A 17,550-nucleotide genomic window follows, 5' to 3' on the forward strand; every position below is an offset into this window, starting at 1 on the left:
TGCAGAGGGGTTGGGGAGGCATCACCGAGGCAAATGGAAGCTATTTTGGCAGCGCTGTTGCTGTGCCACCTGGGTTGAGATAAATAACATGCTGCTGGACGTAATTGCCACTCTCCTGTTGTCAAGCAGCTGTTGTAAACACAATCGAACGGCAGAGAGAGATGAAGCGAGCGACGCAATGCAGAGCGGTGCCCCAGCCTTTAACAGATTCAAAACGCATGGGATCTAATATTTAGCATGCTGCTCGTCCTGGCTCGTGACACCCACCCAATCCACTGCTGCATAACTACATGCCCAACAACAGGGAGGAAGAGCAGAGGCAGACCTTTCTAAGATGAATTCATATATTGGGAAAGGCCAATGCTTTCCAATACGCATTACAACAATACGTTAATACTTTAAGACTTGAATGACATATTGATCAAGTCACAGGTCAACTGGTAAATCACACTGACCAATCTCCAGCCTCACTCTGACTGATTGAGCAACCAAGAGGGATTTCTTAATAGAACTTGAATGTAAGATTGACAGTCAGATGAATTGACTAAGCCCATATGCTCGGCAGACATATTGATAGATGGCCTTGGACATCTAGGTAATTGACTGATTGACTTGTTTCTTGCTTTCTAAAATCAGGTGTATTACCTACCTTCAGAAAATGTACATGAACGTTGCACAATCTTCTCTCCTTGCAGTGAGCATTTAATGACCAACGTTTGGGCTCGCAGCAGGCCTAAGGTCAGGATGTGGTATTACCCATTTGGGGCGGCAGGTAGCCTCGGATCCCCGAGCTGACAAGGTAATAATCGGTCGTTCTGCCCCTGAACAAGGCAGTTAACTCACTGTTCCCCAGTAGGCCGTCATTGTAAATAAGAACTTGTTCTTAACTGACCTGCCTAGTTAAATAAAGGTAAAAAAAAAAAGATTGTGACGAATATCACTCATATTTCATTCTGTGGTATAACTCACATTGACCAGCTCCTTCTGGGCCCAGATCTGAATGGGCTCCACCTGCTGGGGTGTCTGAGTCTGGATGCCATAGGTGTTCAGAAACACCTGCAGTCTGAAACACAACACAACACACTGTTATAGCCGGGACTGTTCAGGAAGCCCAGCAGTCTGGGTGGCCAAAGTACATTAAAAAGAGCGCCACCAACTGGTGGTGGACTCCGATAGAGGTGCCGGTTAGAGGACGTAAATGACCAGTAGGAGACAGGTGTACAGAACACACGTTTATTACCAAACAGACACACAGCAAACAAGAAGGAGGATAGACTACTGAAAGTGTTGTAGAGAATAGTGTATAGTGATTTTATGGTCAAAGACACACGAAAACACCAGTCAGGGAGTCCAGAAGAAGGATTGTCCATGTGGAAAGGTTCAAATGTGAGTTGATGATGATGGACGGGAGTTTACAGAGGTTGTCTCGACCTGTTCTCCTCCTGGAAACAACTGAAGAGTTGAGAGGCAGAGTGGGGTTTAGCTGCTCCCAGGCTAGGCTATTGATTGGCTGACCAGGTCAGCTGAATCTGTTCCCTGACAACCTGGTCCCTAACACATTGATGGGAATTGGCCTCTGCCACTGGACAATAGGGTCAGGCTGAGGTGGGGGGTGGTCACTTCTACTGCAGCGGAAAATAATCACACAGAGTTTGTCTACACGTCCTAGCCAGAGAGAGGGTTCAGTAAGGGTTTAATGATTAAAGTTATAAGGTTTTGTGCAAGCTACATCTTGAAAAATCCTCTGAAAAAAAGCATTAGGTAAAGGCTTGGAGGAAGTGAGCAAGCAGAGTGTTAGGTTAGCTGCTGAGGAAAACCTGCCATCTGATTGGAACAGCAGGACAGGTTAACAGGCTTCAGCTGGCCAGCCGACCTCTTTAACCTCCCTCTCTCATGACTCCACAGCTAAATTAGGGTGCTAATAGATGAAGACTGCGCACTGGCCAGTCGCTTAATGTGCACAGTGCAACAGCACCACAGACGAGAGAAGGAGAAAGGGAGGAAAAACAACCAGCTTTCTGAACTACCACAGACTCTCTCACGCACACGTATACATACAGTTAAAGTCGGAAGTTTACATAAACCTTAGCCAAATACATTTAAACTCATTTAATCCTAGTAAGAATTCCCTGTCTTAGGTCAGTTAGGATCACCACTGTATTTTAAGAATGTGAAATGTCAGAATAATAGTAAGAGAGAATTTTTTTTGTTCAGCTTTTATTTATTTCATCACATTCCCAGTGGGTCAGAAGTTTACATGCACTCAATTAATATTTGGTAGCATTGCCTTTAAATTGTTTAACTTAGGTCAAACGTTTTGGGTAGCCTTCCACAAGCTTCCCACAATAAGTTGGGTGAATTTTGGGCCATTCCTCCTGACAGAGCTGGTGTGGTGTAACTGAGTCAGGTTTGTAGGCTTCATTGCTCGCACATGCTTTTTCAGATCTGCCCACAAATGTTCTATACGATTGAGGTCAGGGCTTTGTGATGGCCACTCCAATACCTTGACTTTATTGTCCTTGAGCCATTTTGCCACAACTTTGGAAGTATGCTTGGGGTCATTGTCCATTTGGAAGACCCATTTGCGCCCAAGCTTTCACTTCCTGACTGATGTCTTGAGATATATGTCTTGAGATATATCCACATAATTTCCCTCTCTCATGATGCCATCTATTTTGTGAAGTGCACCAGTCCCTCCTGCAGGAAAGCACCCCAACAACATGATGCTACCACCCCCCGTCCTTCACGGTTGGGATGGTGTTCTTCGGCTTGCAAGCCTCCCCCTTTTTCCTCCACACATAACGATGGTCATTATGGCCAAACAGTTCTATTTTTGTTTCATCAGACCAGAGGACATTCCTCCAAAAAGTATGATCTTTGTCCCCATGTCCAGTTGCAAACCGTAGTCTGGCTTTTTTATGGCGGTTTTGGAGCAATGGCTTCTTCCTTGCTGAGCGGCCTTTCAGGTAATGTCGATATAGGACTCGTTTTACTGTGGATATAGATACTTTTGTACCTGTTTCCTCCAGCATCTTCACAAGGTTCTTTGCTGTTGTTCTGGGATTGATTTGCACTTTTCACACCAAGGTACGTTCATCTCTAGGAGACAGAACGTGTCTCCTTTCTGAGCGGTATGGCGGCTGCGTGGTCCCATGGTGTTTATAATTGCGTAATATTGTTTGTACAGATGAACGTGGTACCTTCAGGCGTTTGGAAATTACTCCCAAGGATGAACCAGACTTGTGAGGTCTTGGCTGATTTCTTTTGATTTTCCCATGATGTCAAGCAGAGGCATTGAATTTGAAGGTAGGCCTTGAAATACATCCACAGGTACACAGGTACACCTCCAATTGACTCAAATGATGTCAATTAGCCTATCAGAAGCTTCTAAAGCCATGACATAATTTTCTGGAATTTTCCAAGCTGTTTAAAGGCACAGTCAACATAGTGTATGTAAACTTCTGACCCACTGGAATTGTGATATAGTGAATTATAAGTGAAATAATCTGTCTGTAAACAATTGTTGAAAAAATGACTTGTGTCATGCAGAAAGTAGATGTCCTAACCGACTTGCCAAAACTATAGTTTGTTAACAAAAAATTTGTGGAGTGGTTGAAAAACGAGTTTTAATGACTCCAACCTAAGTTACAGTGCATGTAAACTTCCGACTTCAACTGTACTATTCTCTGATCTCAGAAACACATAGCTACCGCACACTGTTTCCTATTTATCTTTCCCATCACATACCTCTGGCTCTCAGCAATCAGGGCCACATGGACCACCGTGTCATTATCAATGGGACCCTGGAACACAGAGAGAAAGAGATAGAAAGGTGAACATACTCAACTGCAGGGGCAAATACAAATTCGGTTAATAGTATATAACAAAAATCACAATAATATACTGAGTTGTTATCTCTGGTATAATGCATTGCAGTGAAAATTGCGCCGCTTGTAAAGTAAAGCTGTGAATAGGAGATAAAGTGTTTTGAGGGAATAAAAGAGTGATGAGAGGAGGGAGAGAGGTGAACCATGAAACATTCCTCACCGTACCCTGTCATTACAGAAGTTTGAACAGTGGTAATCTTTAGAGTGGTTATAAACTACTGTTTTTGTAGTAGTTGGGTTGGCCATATTAAATCAGGAGTATCAGTGACCACAGTATTCTTGATATTAGCTCTTATTCCTGGATAACCTGTTTACATGCACCTTTGATATCCCGTTCACGAGTATCCCTGTATCCGTGAATAAACAGAATATTCCTAATTGAAGTTTGTATGGGTGAAATGGAATAGTAACTGAAATCTGGACTGACTGTAGGCCTATAACCTCTCACATGTACAGTAATATAATAACTCCTGCAGAATTATGCATTTCTTGCAGTAAAACGCTGGTTTCTCGGGAACAGGAGTGGAGAAATATGATTTCTTTCTTTCAGCATCTCTTGAGAAAATGTGAATGGGTGCGTATTGTGTCATCTTTGACACTTATGCAAGCAGACTATTTGAACCACATAAAATATGCCCCCTAGATGAAGAGAAGTCTTATCAGAAACGTGTTTCATCGTTTTCTCAGCTTTTCATTTACTTCATTAAAACTGGTTCAACTGATGACAATGGCCATTTTGCACAGGACCAATCTTTCCACTGTTTGAGTTATTGCATTTTCTTCCCGGTCCCTAAACCAAATAGACAACTTTACCGTTGTTAGCTAGATTAGTGCACGCATTCTATCAATGTAAGACATTACTCTGGTGAGCACAACTTTATTTAGTCTTCGAGGGCAACAAGTTATGACAGAAGAAAAGCTGCCTATATCTAATTGTAGTTGACAAACAAATGTCCTACCAAATGTCGGAAATGAGAAGCAGAAGCAGTCTGAATTAAGGGGTCAATAAATTATGCTAGAATTATTATGGGGAACGGAACTGCGCAGGTGGCCTACTTTTTGAAGTGATTTGTTTGATAATCAGATGAAAACATCATCACACAACACCCTTGATTATGCGCAACTGAGCCTGCTGCAGACTGAGAAAAACAACAGTAAACAAAATAATATGTTTACATGCCACAGTATCCCGTCTAAGATCAGCATATTCCAGGCATCTTATCCTGGTTTCACATAACCGGGATACAAGCTTTATCGGGTTATTGTAAACGGGATATGATGTTTATATGCGTGACCTCAAAATCAGAATACTGGATTATCCTGAACAATAACAGAATACTGGTGTGTGCATGTAAACATTGTCAGATGCGTCGGAGAAGCAGTGCCTCCTTGCTTCAGAAGTAGGTTAATGAATAAAGCTCACAACTATGGACTAAGGTGAAAGGTTTGCATATGATACAACTGCCTGTCATACACCTGTGAATCTTTCAAGGAATCATCTTTCAGGATAGAATGACGTTGATCTAATGATCATGCTTACTTTCTCATCTATTTGCCACAATTGCATTTCCGCCTCAGCTCCGCTGAGTCCCGGGAGATGCATTCAGAGATAAGTGATTTGTAAACAGAGTGAATCATATCACTGGAGTTAAATGATTAAAATCCCTGAGCCATTAGAAAAGAACATCTTGTGATTCACAGGAGGGGGCTGTTCATCAGAGGCGACGCTCCTTTAGATGACCCGGCGGGAAGTCTGACGCAGGCAGAGAAGAGAAGGCTAGAAGCCATTTTGTTTGGGCGGAAAGAGCAGGCTTTTCTCAACACCCTCGTTATCATTAATCAGAGGAATCCGGGAGAGGGGGGGTAAAAGAGGTTCACAGATATCTCTGCTGATTAATTGTGAGCAGCGGCTTCTAAAACACTGCAATGGAAATCATATCTCATTAGCATTCTGCTCCAAAACACAAAGGAACCATTTGAAGAGAGAAAGAAATAAAGAAAAAAAGAAATTAAGATGGAAATAAAAAACCAGAGGGAAAAAATTATAGATCACCTGTACTCCACACAGAGAACGCGTACAAAGCTCTCCCTCGCCCTCCATTTGGTAAATCCGACCACAACTCTATCCTCCTGACTCCCGCTTACAAGCAAAAATTAAAGCAGGAAGCACCAGTGACTCGGTCTATAAAAAAGTGGTCAGATGAAGCAGATGCTAAGCTACAGGACTGTTTTGCTATCACAGACTGGAACATGTTCGGGATTCTTCCAATGACATTGAGGAGTACACCATATCAGTCACTGGCTTTATCAATAAGTGCATCGAGGACGTCATCCCCACAGTGACTGTACGTACATACCCCAACCAGAACCCATGGATTACAGGCAACATTCACACTGAGCTAAAGGGTAGAGCTGCCGCTTTCAAGGTGCGGGACTCTAACCCGGAAGCTTACAAGAAATCCCGCTATGCCCTGCGACGAACCATCAAACAGGCAAAGCGTCAACACAGGGCTAAGATTGATTCATACTACACCGGCTCCGACGCTCGTCGGATGTGGCAGGGCTTGCAAACTATTACAGACTACAAAGGGAAGCACAGCCAAGAGCTGCCCAGTGACACGAGCCTACCAAACGAGCTAAATCACTTCTATGCTCGCTTCGAAGCAAGCAACACAAAGGCATGCATGAGAACATCAGCTGTTCCGGACAAATGTGTGATCACGTTGTCCGTAGCCGACGTGAGTAAGACCTTTAAACAGGTCGACATACACAAGGCTGCGGGGCCAGACGGATTACCAGGACGTGTGCTCCGGGCATGTGCTGACCAACTGGCAGGTGTCTTCACTGACATTGTCAACATATTCCTTGTTGAGTCTGTAATACCAACATGTTTCAAGCAGACCACCATAGTCACTGTGCCCAAGAACACAAAGGCAACCTGCCTAAATGACTACAGACCCGTAGCACTCACGTCCGTAGCCATGAAGTGCTTTGAAAGGCTGATAATGGCTCACATCAACACCATTTATCATATATGCATAGTCACTTTAACTATACATTCATGTACATACTACCGCAATTGGCCCGACCAACCAGTGCTCCCGCACATTGGCTAACCAGGCTATCTGCATTGTGTCCCACCACCCCCCAATCCCTCTTTTACGCTGCTGCTACTCTCTGTTCATCATATATGCATAGTCACTTTAACCATACCTACATGTACATACTACCTCAATAAACCTGACTAACCAGTGTCTGTATATAGCTTTGCTACTGTCATTTTCAAATGTTTTTTTTACTGTTGTTTTATTTCTTTACTTACCTACACGCGCACGCACGCACAAACACACCTTTTTTTCCGCACTATTGGTTAGAGCCTGTAAATAAGCATTTCACTGTAAGGTCTATATAGTCGGCGCACGTGACAAATAAACTTTGATTTGAAATAATGCAGGAAATATCTTCTCTCTCTCCAGCCCACCACTATACTTCACTGGCAGGTAATTAGGTTTAAAGCAACACTTCAATAGGACAGCAGAATGTACTGGAACTTCTTAAAAGGTATTGTAGAGATCTCGTTATGTTTCAGGAACAAACCCCAAAAAATGGATAGGACAGGTCAAGCTTCAATTAGCGCCTCATGTTCCTGCCTGCTGGCACCTGGCACTGGGCCCTAGGCCAGGGTCCCCCCAGCTCCTGGGGTAACTGGGGCCAGAGCAGATGGAGGGACAACACACTGAGGACACTACATCCAGGAAACACTGACCAAGCGGTCTCTCATAATGCCACCTCAATGCTCAGTAAATGTGTGAACAGACATACTGTATAAACACAAACAAAATACTTAACATTTTGACTGGGTTTAGAGGAAGACGTGTATTGTTTGCAGAGGAAGAGATAGATGGAGAGTTTCTTTGTTCCGTATTTGTTTTCTTTTAGAGTAATGATGGTCTTATTTAATAGTGCAGTATATACCCAAGGCTCTTCTGTCTGAAGGAGAGCTGAAATATTTACTTCCTCAGGCACATTCTCCATATGCTGCTACTAAAGTAATAACATCAATACATTGAGAACAGAAACATCTGTCAGAAAAACCGCACTAATTGGAATAAATGCTCTTCTACAACTTGTCTAGCTACTCCTCTCGCATATCAGGCTGTTGAAAAGAGTGAGTACAATAAATTGCTCCAGGGGAAAAAAAAGAAAAAGAAAGAAAAAAACACCTGCAAGTAAAACTCCTCCAACTTAGGTAAGCAATTTGCATCAACAGTAGCTTGTGTCTCAGCATGAGAAATGTGCATCTCAACTAGTAGAAGGCCAATTGCAAAACAAGCTGATTCATGAGTGCCACTTCCAGACTGCAAATATAAATGAGTTTAATCTCTGCTTCATTTGAGATTTTCCCAAATTAAAAGCATTGAAATGTGACACAGTGGTGCTGATGGAGAGAGAAGGCCCCTTCAGACTTCTCACACTGCACGCTGGGTACCAACACGTGTCCTCTGCATACAGATTGCGTTTCACACAGTGGAACTTTCCAAGCATCTGGAAAGCACCTTAGTTCTCAGAGGCATAATCCTGCTTTGCTCACAAATAACTAGTAACTAAAATATACACATACTGTAGGCCTATCTCCTCAAAGAAATTGAACTATGAATGTACTCCAATACATGGTTCAATAGCCTGAAGAAACACTACTTCAAAAGAATAGTCACTACGTGAATTATAACTAAGACTGAATCATTTCACAGAGGAAAAGTGTCAATCTAAAAGAATATATGAAGTAATTGTAACGTTAGCAGATTTCACTTATCTTAGATGTAAAACCAATGTACAAAAACAGGAACTTAAAGATGCGTCACATTGGTTTTGTGTAATTCCATCGAGTAGATTTGAAAGTAGCGCTCACGAGCCAAAATGAAAATGTTTCGCAATAAATTGTTGTCCAATGCCATCCATTTATGTTCAGTCCTGCAATTCGTACAATATGTTACACATTTCTAAGTGCTTAAGATCCAGTTCAATCTCTGTAAATACCGTAGTATGAAATAGCATTCAAATCTATATTGTATATGGTAGGAAACCGCCAGGAGCCCGATGGGGGGACATTTGGTTTTTACATATAGTAGCCTGTGTTTCCATCTTTTGTAGCTCAGTTGGTAGAGCATGGTGCTTGTAACACCAGGGTATTGTGTTTGATTCCCATACGTATAATGTACGCACGCATGACTAAGTCGCTTTGGATAAAAGCATCTGCTAAATGGCATATATTATATTACAGTTTCTGTCCTTTTCTGACACAGCTTGTGAAGACAACAATCCCTCCAGTCCCATCCCACTTCTCCCAGTCCCATCCCTCCCAACCTAGTCCCATCCCAGTCCCATCCCTCAAATCCCAGTCCCATCCCTCTCATCCCAGTCCCATCCCTCCTATCCCAGTCCCATCCCTCCTATCCCAGTCCCATCCCTCCTATCCCAGTCCCATCCCTCCTATCCCAGTCCCATCCCTCCTATCCCAGTCCCATCCCTCCTATCCCAGTCCCATCCCTCCTATCCCAGTCCCATCCCTCCTATCCCAGTCCCATCCCTCTCATCCCAGTCCCATCCCTCTCATCCCAGTCCCATCCCTCTCATCCCAGTCCCATCCCTCTCATCCCAGTCCCATCCCTCTCATCCCAGTCCCATCCCTCTCATCCCAGTCCCATCCCTCTCATCCCAGTCCCATCCCTCTCATCCCAGTCCCATCCCTCTCATCCCAGTCCCATCCCTCTCATCCCAGTCCCATCCCTCTCATCCCAGTCCCATCCCTCTCATCCCAGTCCCATCCCTCTCATCCCAGTCCCATCCCTCTCATCCCAGTCCCATCCCTCCTATCCCAGTCCCATCCCTCAAATCCCAGTCCCATCCCAGCCCCATCCCTCCTATCCCAGCCCCATCCCTCCTATCCCAGCCCCATCCCTCCTATCCCAGCCCCATCCCTCCTATCCCAGCCCCATCCCTCCTATCCCAGCCCCATCCCTCCTATCCCAGCCCCATCCCTCCTATCCCAGCCCCATCCCTCCTATCCCAGCCCCATCCCCCTCCGCTCAATATGTCTTCAGTGATTCAGTGCTAGACCCTGCTGAGACCTTCTGTCCACTGACCCAAGCTAACCAGCTCAAGGTTGCACAGCCCGACAGGGACTGGCCATTGGCCTTCACAGCATCAGTCTAGCACACACTTGCTATAAACACACACACACGCCACTCTAGACTCTTTCATACACACAGAGCATACCAAACATTAGGAACACCTTCCTAATATTTTGCTCTCCATTGACTGATGTCCTTATATGACCTGTAACTCAGTCAAATCTTTGAAATTGTTGCACGTTGTGTTAATATTTGTGTTCAGTATACATAGACACAATCCTATACATACACATGAACGTACCCGTGAGTGTGCACACAACAGAGAAACACCAAATAAAATGCACTCTGTTGTTGCTCGGCATCTTTACGTGCACGTTTAGATCAAAGGGGTTATGACCTGAATGCACATATACTAAACTTGCATCACTGTATGTGTGTTACTAGTGTGTTGTTTAAAATAAGCTCGACAAGGCACTAAGACAACGCTATCTCATATGCTATTGGCAGTGGCGTGCTGCACATTGTAAGTGCGCAGACAGCCAAGCAGGAGCCACGTTTTTGATTGTACTTTCTCAAGGTTGGCATTTAAAAGCACACTTTATTTCCTTGCATTTTACATTTCCAGGTAGCATGACAAAGGCTGACTTAATGAACTTGGTTTGGGATATGAATGTAACAGTGGCGGTACAGACACAATCACTTCACAGAAATTGGATTCTTTGCTATGTAATTATGGAGGGATCCTTGCTGAGAACTTGATACGCATCGGCCTCTCTCTCTTTCTCTCTCCGGGCATACTGCAGATATATCAGGTTTAGTCTGCAATCCTTATGACAAAAAAAAATCAATTTATATTAAGCTGAGCCCTATGAAAGCCTCCTTGAGCCTGGGCTTGTCAAACCTAGTGTATTTGATGTAATTCCCATTGAGATTCTGCTGGGGAGACTGGGAGAGATAGGCAGACCCGATTACCAAAGACTATGAACTGTTCAGTATGGGTGATGCAGCAGCGTCACCCAGAGAGCGGACACACCAGCCCAGACACTCCTGAAAATGCACTTGCCATGTCAATGCCATTGTCTCTCCCCAATACAATAAAGCCCTCTAAGCTGACAGAGTCAGCCCACATTCAAGTACCGTTTTGCCATTATGGATTAAAGTCCTATTAAAATGGGGATGGAAAACGGGACTGCGTCACCCAGAAGGAATGGGACGGCAGTGAGAGTAAGTGTGGAGACTGACAAGTCACCTACGTGGCAGTAATTGTCATAATAATGTCAAAGCCCTTTTCCCTTTTCCAGCTCGCCACCCACAGGCCGTTTTTTAGTTTGTTTTTAATGCACCGAACCCGGTGTGCTGTAACATTGGCATGGCAACTGCAGCAGCACGAGCGAGTTAGGAGACCCATATGACAGTGCCATCTAAATGGGCTCTGCTCTGGCACATGTGACTGACCTGGCTCTAACCCCAGCACAGTGCTCACCATGACAGATAATTGATATGCCCAGACAGGGATGATGACACACAACTGTTGTTTTTACCCAAATAGAGACCTTTCTGATAAAGGGCACTGGGAGAGGGGGAGAGCACACGATGGGCCACATTCAGCGAGACTCACAGAGAGAATCACGTTCAGCAGCATGATAAAATCACATTCAGCAGCATGATAAAAGATCAAGGAGGTGGTCAACTTTGTAGATGCTTGCCTTTGGAAAGACAATGAAAGCCAAAATGGAAGTTATCCTGCTCACTATCCATTAGTGGGCTCCCGAGTGCTTGAGGCGTCACTACAGACACCCTGGTTCGAATCCAGGCTGTATCACAACCAGCCCATAGGGTGGCGCACAATTGTCCCAGCATCTTCTGGGTTTGGCCGGTGTAGGCCGTCATTGTAAATAAAAATTTATTCTTAACTGATTTGCCTAGTTAAATAAATGTTAAACTTTTTTTTTTAATGATGGCCAATAAACCAGAAAGGGAACTGGGAAAAACCACTGGGCCAAATGTATAAAAACACATTAATGCGGCTTTGATTTGGGACCAGGGCCTTGTAAAATTGCTAAAGCAGACACTGTGAACAACTTTTACTGTCAAGTTAAGTGAGAGATGGCCTACTCGCTGCAGGTTCAGGTCACCGGCAATCTCTCCTGGGCTCTTGCTGTCAGAGGGGGGCCCAGCCCTGCTCTACTGTGCTGTCAGAGGGGGGGCCAGCCCTGCTCTACTGTGCTGTCAGAGGGGGGCCCAGCCCTGCTCTACTGTGCTGTCAGAGGGGAGCCCAGCCCGGCTCTACTGTGCTGTCAGAGGGGAGCCCAGCCCTGCTCTACTGTGCTGTCAGAGGGGGCACCAGCTCTGCTCTACTGTGCTGTCAGAGGGGGCACCAGCTCTGCTCTACTGTGCTGTCAGAGGGGGGCCCAGCCCTGCTCTACTGTGCTGTCAGAGGGGGGCCCAGCCCTGCTCTACTGTCAGAGGGGGCACCAGCTCTGCTCTACTGTGCTGTCAGAGGGGGGCCCAGCCCTGCTCTACTGTGCTGTCAGAGGGGGGCCCAGCCCTGCTCTACTGTGCTGTCAGAGGGGGGCCCAGCCCTGCTCTACTGTGCTGTCAGAGGGGAGCCCAGCCCTGCTCTACTGTGCTGTCAGAGGGGGGCCCAGCCCTGCTCTACTGTGAATGTGCCATTTGGCAGCCCTGTCTTGCTAATGAATATTATTTATCTTTGGATGCAAGGGAAAAAAGAACATCCATCTGTTCACAACCATTCAGTGTGTCACATCAAAACAGAGAAGAAACATTGTCTGGATTATGCATATAAAATTGTGTCCTCAGAACAGCATAATCTATGGCGCATTGAAATCCCTCTAATGTTTGTTCTACTATGTTAAAACATGCAAATTCTTTTATTTTTTACATAATCAATCAAAAATGTTCAACCTCTCCCTGTCTGAGTCTGTAATACCAACATGTTTCAAGCAGACCTACATAGTCCCTGTGCCCAAGAACACTAAGGTAACCTGCCTAAATGACTACCGACAAGTAGCACTCACGTCTGTAGACATGAAATGCTTTGAAAGGCTGGTCATGGCTCACATCAACACCATTATCCCAGAAACCCTAGACCCACTCCAATTTGCATACCGCCCAAACACTCCAACATATCCACAGATGATGCAATCTCTATTGCACTCCACACTGCCCTTTCCCACCTGGACAAAAGGAACACCTATGTGAGAATGAATTCATTGACTACTGCTCAGCGATCAACACCATAGTGCCCTCAAAGCTCATCACTAAGCTAAGGATCCTGGGACTTCCTGACGGGCTGCCCCCAGGTGGTAAGGGTAGTCAACAACATGTCTGCTATGCTCAACACTGGGGGCCCTAGTGTAGGTAACAACACATCCGCCACGCTGATCCTCAACACGGGGGCCCCTCAGGGGTGCGTGCTCTGTCCCCTCCTGTACTCCCTGTTCGCTCATGACTGCACGGCCAGGCACAACTCCAACACCATCATTAAGTTTGCTGATGACACAAGTGGTAGGCCTGATCATCAACAACTACGAGACAGCCTATAGAGAGGAGGTCAGAGACCTGGCCATGTGGTGCCAGGACAACAACCTCTCCTTCAACGTGACCAAGACAAAGGAGATGATTGTGTACTACAGGAAAAGGAGGAACGCGCACGGCCCCATTCTCATCGACGGGGCTGTAGTGGAGCAGATTGAGAGCTTCAAGTTCCTTGGCGTCCATATCACCAACAAACTAACATGGTTCAAGCACACCAAGACAGTCGTGAAGAGGGCATGACAAAACCTATTCCCCCTCAGGAGACTGAAAAGTTGGCATGGGTCCTCAGATCCTTAAAAGGTTTTACAGCTGCATCATCAAGAGCATCCTGACTGGCTGCATCACTACCTGGTATGGCAACTGCTCGGCCTCGCCTCCGACCGCAAGGCACTACAGAGGGTAGTGCGTACGGCCCAGTATATCAACGGGGCCAAGCTTCCTGCCATCCAGGACCTCTATACCAGGCGGTGTCAGAGGATGACCCTAAAAATTGTCAAAGACTCCATCCACCCTAGTCATAGACCGTTGCTTCTGCTACCGCACGGCAAGTGGTACTGGAGCGCCAAGTCTAGGTCTAAGAGGCTTCTAAACAGCTTCTACCCCCAAGCCATAAGACTCCTGAACAGCTAATCAAATGGCTACCCAGACTATTTGCATAAAAACATTGTTGGTTAAGGACTAATAAGTAAGCATTTCACAGTAAGGTCTACACCTGTATTCGGCGCATGTGACAAATGATTTGATTGATTTGAATACATTTTCCTTTGTTCTACAATGGATCTGAGAAGCCTTTCCCTTCATATGGTGACACAAAACAAACCTGTAGTATGGAACCCAGAATGCAGAAAAGGTATGAGGAAGGGGTTTAGAGTTTGACTTTCAGAAGCTTGGAAAGTTTGAAAAAGACATTCTGGGTTACTGTCAGGACTGTAAAATGAATTCCCCAACATCATTGTGCATTTAGTAGAGACACTAAAATCGACAACCTCAAATGCCTACCATGTTGCGCCTTTCTTTCTCTGAAAGGGCTTCTTTGTGCCTCATACCGTGATGGCCAATTGAAGCCCTCTCACCTTCAGACCTTATCACAGATGCAGGCCTGAGTGACAGCTCCCGGGACGCGCTGTGCTTTGGACATTTTCCATTAACCTTGTTCTGTGGCTCACAGAATCACTCAGTTAAAGAGAAAGCTGCTTCTGTTATGGGGACTAGAGCTATAAGGAATTGGCTGCCAGAGAGCAACTGTACAGTACACGCATCCGATACTGTGACGAGGTGTGTGTGTGATGAGTGTATGTGTACGCATGTAGAAAAGAGAGCGAAAGAAAAGAGAAATTACTTGTATTTATTTGCTCATTTCATTGGTGGTGGATGAGGCGAGTTCCCCCACAAAGTAAAGCCCTTTGAGTTTACATAAAACTCCAATGAATTATTATGTTTTTGAATGCGTCTTTGCGTGTATTTGTGTTCATATGTGTCCTTCTTTGACTTAGTATTACGGTAGTGAAAATGTGTGTCTGATTAGCTAATCTGGTGTATACTTGTGTATTACGTGTTTGCTGTGCGTGTGCATGGGCTTTGATGGTGTATGTGTTTGTGAGTGGGTGTATATTTTAAGGCATATGGCTTAATGATATCTCCTCTCTGGCTTTTGTTCTGTGTTTATTTGGAGAGTGTTTCCTGAAACTCCCTGGGGTGTCTTTGATCTGACTCAACCTCTGAGCCGAGCAAACGCATCGCTTCTCATGTGGAACAAACCACAGACAAGGAGCATTCACTTCACATTCTCCTCTTTTACGCTACTGCTACTCTCTGTTTATCATATATGCATCGTCACTTTAACCATACCTACATGCACATACTACCTCAATTAGCCCAACTAAGCAGTGCCTGTAAATAGCCTCGCTACTGTTATAGCCTCGCTACTGTACTGTATATAGCCTCGCTACTGTACTGTATATAGCCTCGCTACTGTTATAGCCTCGCTACTGTACTGTATATAGCCTCGCTACTGTACTGTTATAGCCTCGCTACTGTACTGTATATAGCCTCGCTACTGTACTGTTATAGCCTCGCTACTGTTATAGCCTCGCTACTGTACTGTATATAGCCTCGCTACTGTACTGTTATAGCCTCGCTACTGTACTGTTATAGCCTCGCTACTGTACTGTTATAGCCTCGCTACTGTACTGTATATAGCCTCGCTACTGTACTGTATATAGCCTCGCTACTGTACTGTATATAGCCTCGCTACTGTACTGTATATAGCCTCGCTACTGTACTGTATATAGCCTCGCTACTGTACTGTTATAGCCTCGCTACTGTACTGTTATAGCCTCGCTACTGTTATAGCCTCGCTACTGTACTGTTATAGCCTCGCTACTGTTATAGCCTCGCTACTGTTATAGCCTTGCTACTGTACTGTATATAGCCTCGCTACTGTACTGTATATAGCCTCGCTACTGTACTGTTATAGCCTCGCTACTGTACTGTATATAGCCTCGCTACTGTACTGTTATAGCCTCGCTACTGTTATAGCCTCGCTACTGTTATAGCCTCGCTACTGTTATAGCCTCGCTACTGTTATAGCCTCGCTACTGTACTGTTATAGCCTCGCTACTGTACTGTTATAGCCTCGCTACTGTACTGTTATAGCCTCGCTACTGTACTGTTATAGCCTCGCTACTGTACTGTTATAGCCTCGCTACTGTACTGTTATAGCCTCGCTACTGTACTGTATATAGCCTCGCTACTGTACTGTATATAGCCTCGCTACTGTACTGTATATAGCCTCGCTACTGTACTGTATATAGCTTCGCTACTGTACTGTATATAGCTTCGCTACTGTACTGTATATAGCTTCGCTACTGTACTGTATATAGCCTCGCTACTGTACTGTATATAGCTTCGCTACTGTACTGTATATAGCCTCGCTACAGTATATAGCCTCGCTACTGTACTGTATATAGCCTCGCTACTGTACTGTATATAGCTTCGCTACTGTACTGTATGTAGCCTCGCTACTGTACTGTTACAGCCTCGCTACTGTACTGTTACAGCCTCGCTACTGTACTGTTACAGCCTCGCTACTGTACTGTTACAGCCTCGCTACTGTACTGTATATAGCCTCGCTACTGTACTGTATATAGCCTCGCTACTGTACTGTTAAAGCCCCGCTACTGTACTGTTATAGCCTCGCTACTGTGCTGTTATAGCCTCGCTACTGTGCTGTTATAGCCTCGCTACTGTGCTGTTATAGCCTCGCTACTGTACTGTTATAGCCTCGCTACTGTACTGTATATAGCTTCGCTACTGTACTGTATATAGCCTCGCTACTGTACTGTATATAGCCTCGCTACTGTACTGTATATAGCTTCGCTACTGTACTGTATATAGCTTCGCTACTGTACTGTATATAGCCTCGCTACTGTACTGTATATAGCCTCGCTACTGTACTGTATATAGCCTCGCTACTGTACTGTATATAGCCTCGCTACTGTACTGTTATAGCCTCGCTACTGTACTGTATATAGCCTCGCTACTGTACTGTATATAGCCTCGCTACTGTACTGTATATAGCCTCGCTACTGTACTGTTATAGCCTCGCTACTGTACTGTTACAGCCTCGCTACTGTACTGTTACAGCCTCGCTACTGTACTGTTACAGCCTCGCTACTGTACTGTTACAGCCTCGCTACTGTACTGTTACAGCCTCGCTACTGTACTGTTACAGCCTCGCTACTGTACTGTTACAGCCTCGCTACTGTACTGTTACAGCCTCGCTACTGTACATAGCCTCGCTAATGTACATAGCCTCGCTAATGTACATAGCCTCGCTACTGTACTGTTATAGCCTCGCTACTGTACTGTATATAGCCTCGCTACTGTACTGTATATAGCCTCGCTACTGTACTGTTAAAGCCTCGCTACTGTACTGTATATAGCCTCGCTACTGTACTGTATATAGCCTCGCT

The 17,550-nt window shown here is 45.0% G+C and overlaps 1 protein-coding gene across 5 annotated transcripts in view; it reads right to left on the minus strand.

Moving 5' to 3' along the window:
• Nucleotides 1-17,550, minus strand: part of LOC129854149 (phosphorylase b kinase regulatory subunit beta-like) — an 80,664-nt gene that overhangs the window by 22,822 nt on the left and 40,292 nt on the right. For all 5 annotated transcript variants that reach the window (XM_055920906.1, XM_055920908.1, XM_055920910.1 and 2 more), the window contains 2 exons: nt 3,748-3,803; nt 970-1,063 (listed from right to left, as the gene is read on the minus strand). In XM_055920906.1, coding sequence (XP_055776881.1) covers nt 970-1,063; nt 3,748-3,803 — 150 coding nt within the window. The remainder of the gene's footprint in view (nt 1-969; nt 1,064-3,747; nt 3,804-17,550) is intronic.

This window comes from Salvelinus fontinalis, chromosome 4 (genome assembly GCF_029448725.1).
Source record: "Salvelinus fontinalis isolate EN_2023a chromosome 4, ASM2944872v1, whole genome shotgun sequence".
NCBI lineage: Eukaryota > Metazoa > Chordata > Actinopteri > Salmoniformes > Salmonidae > Salvelinus > Salvelinus fontinalis.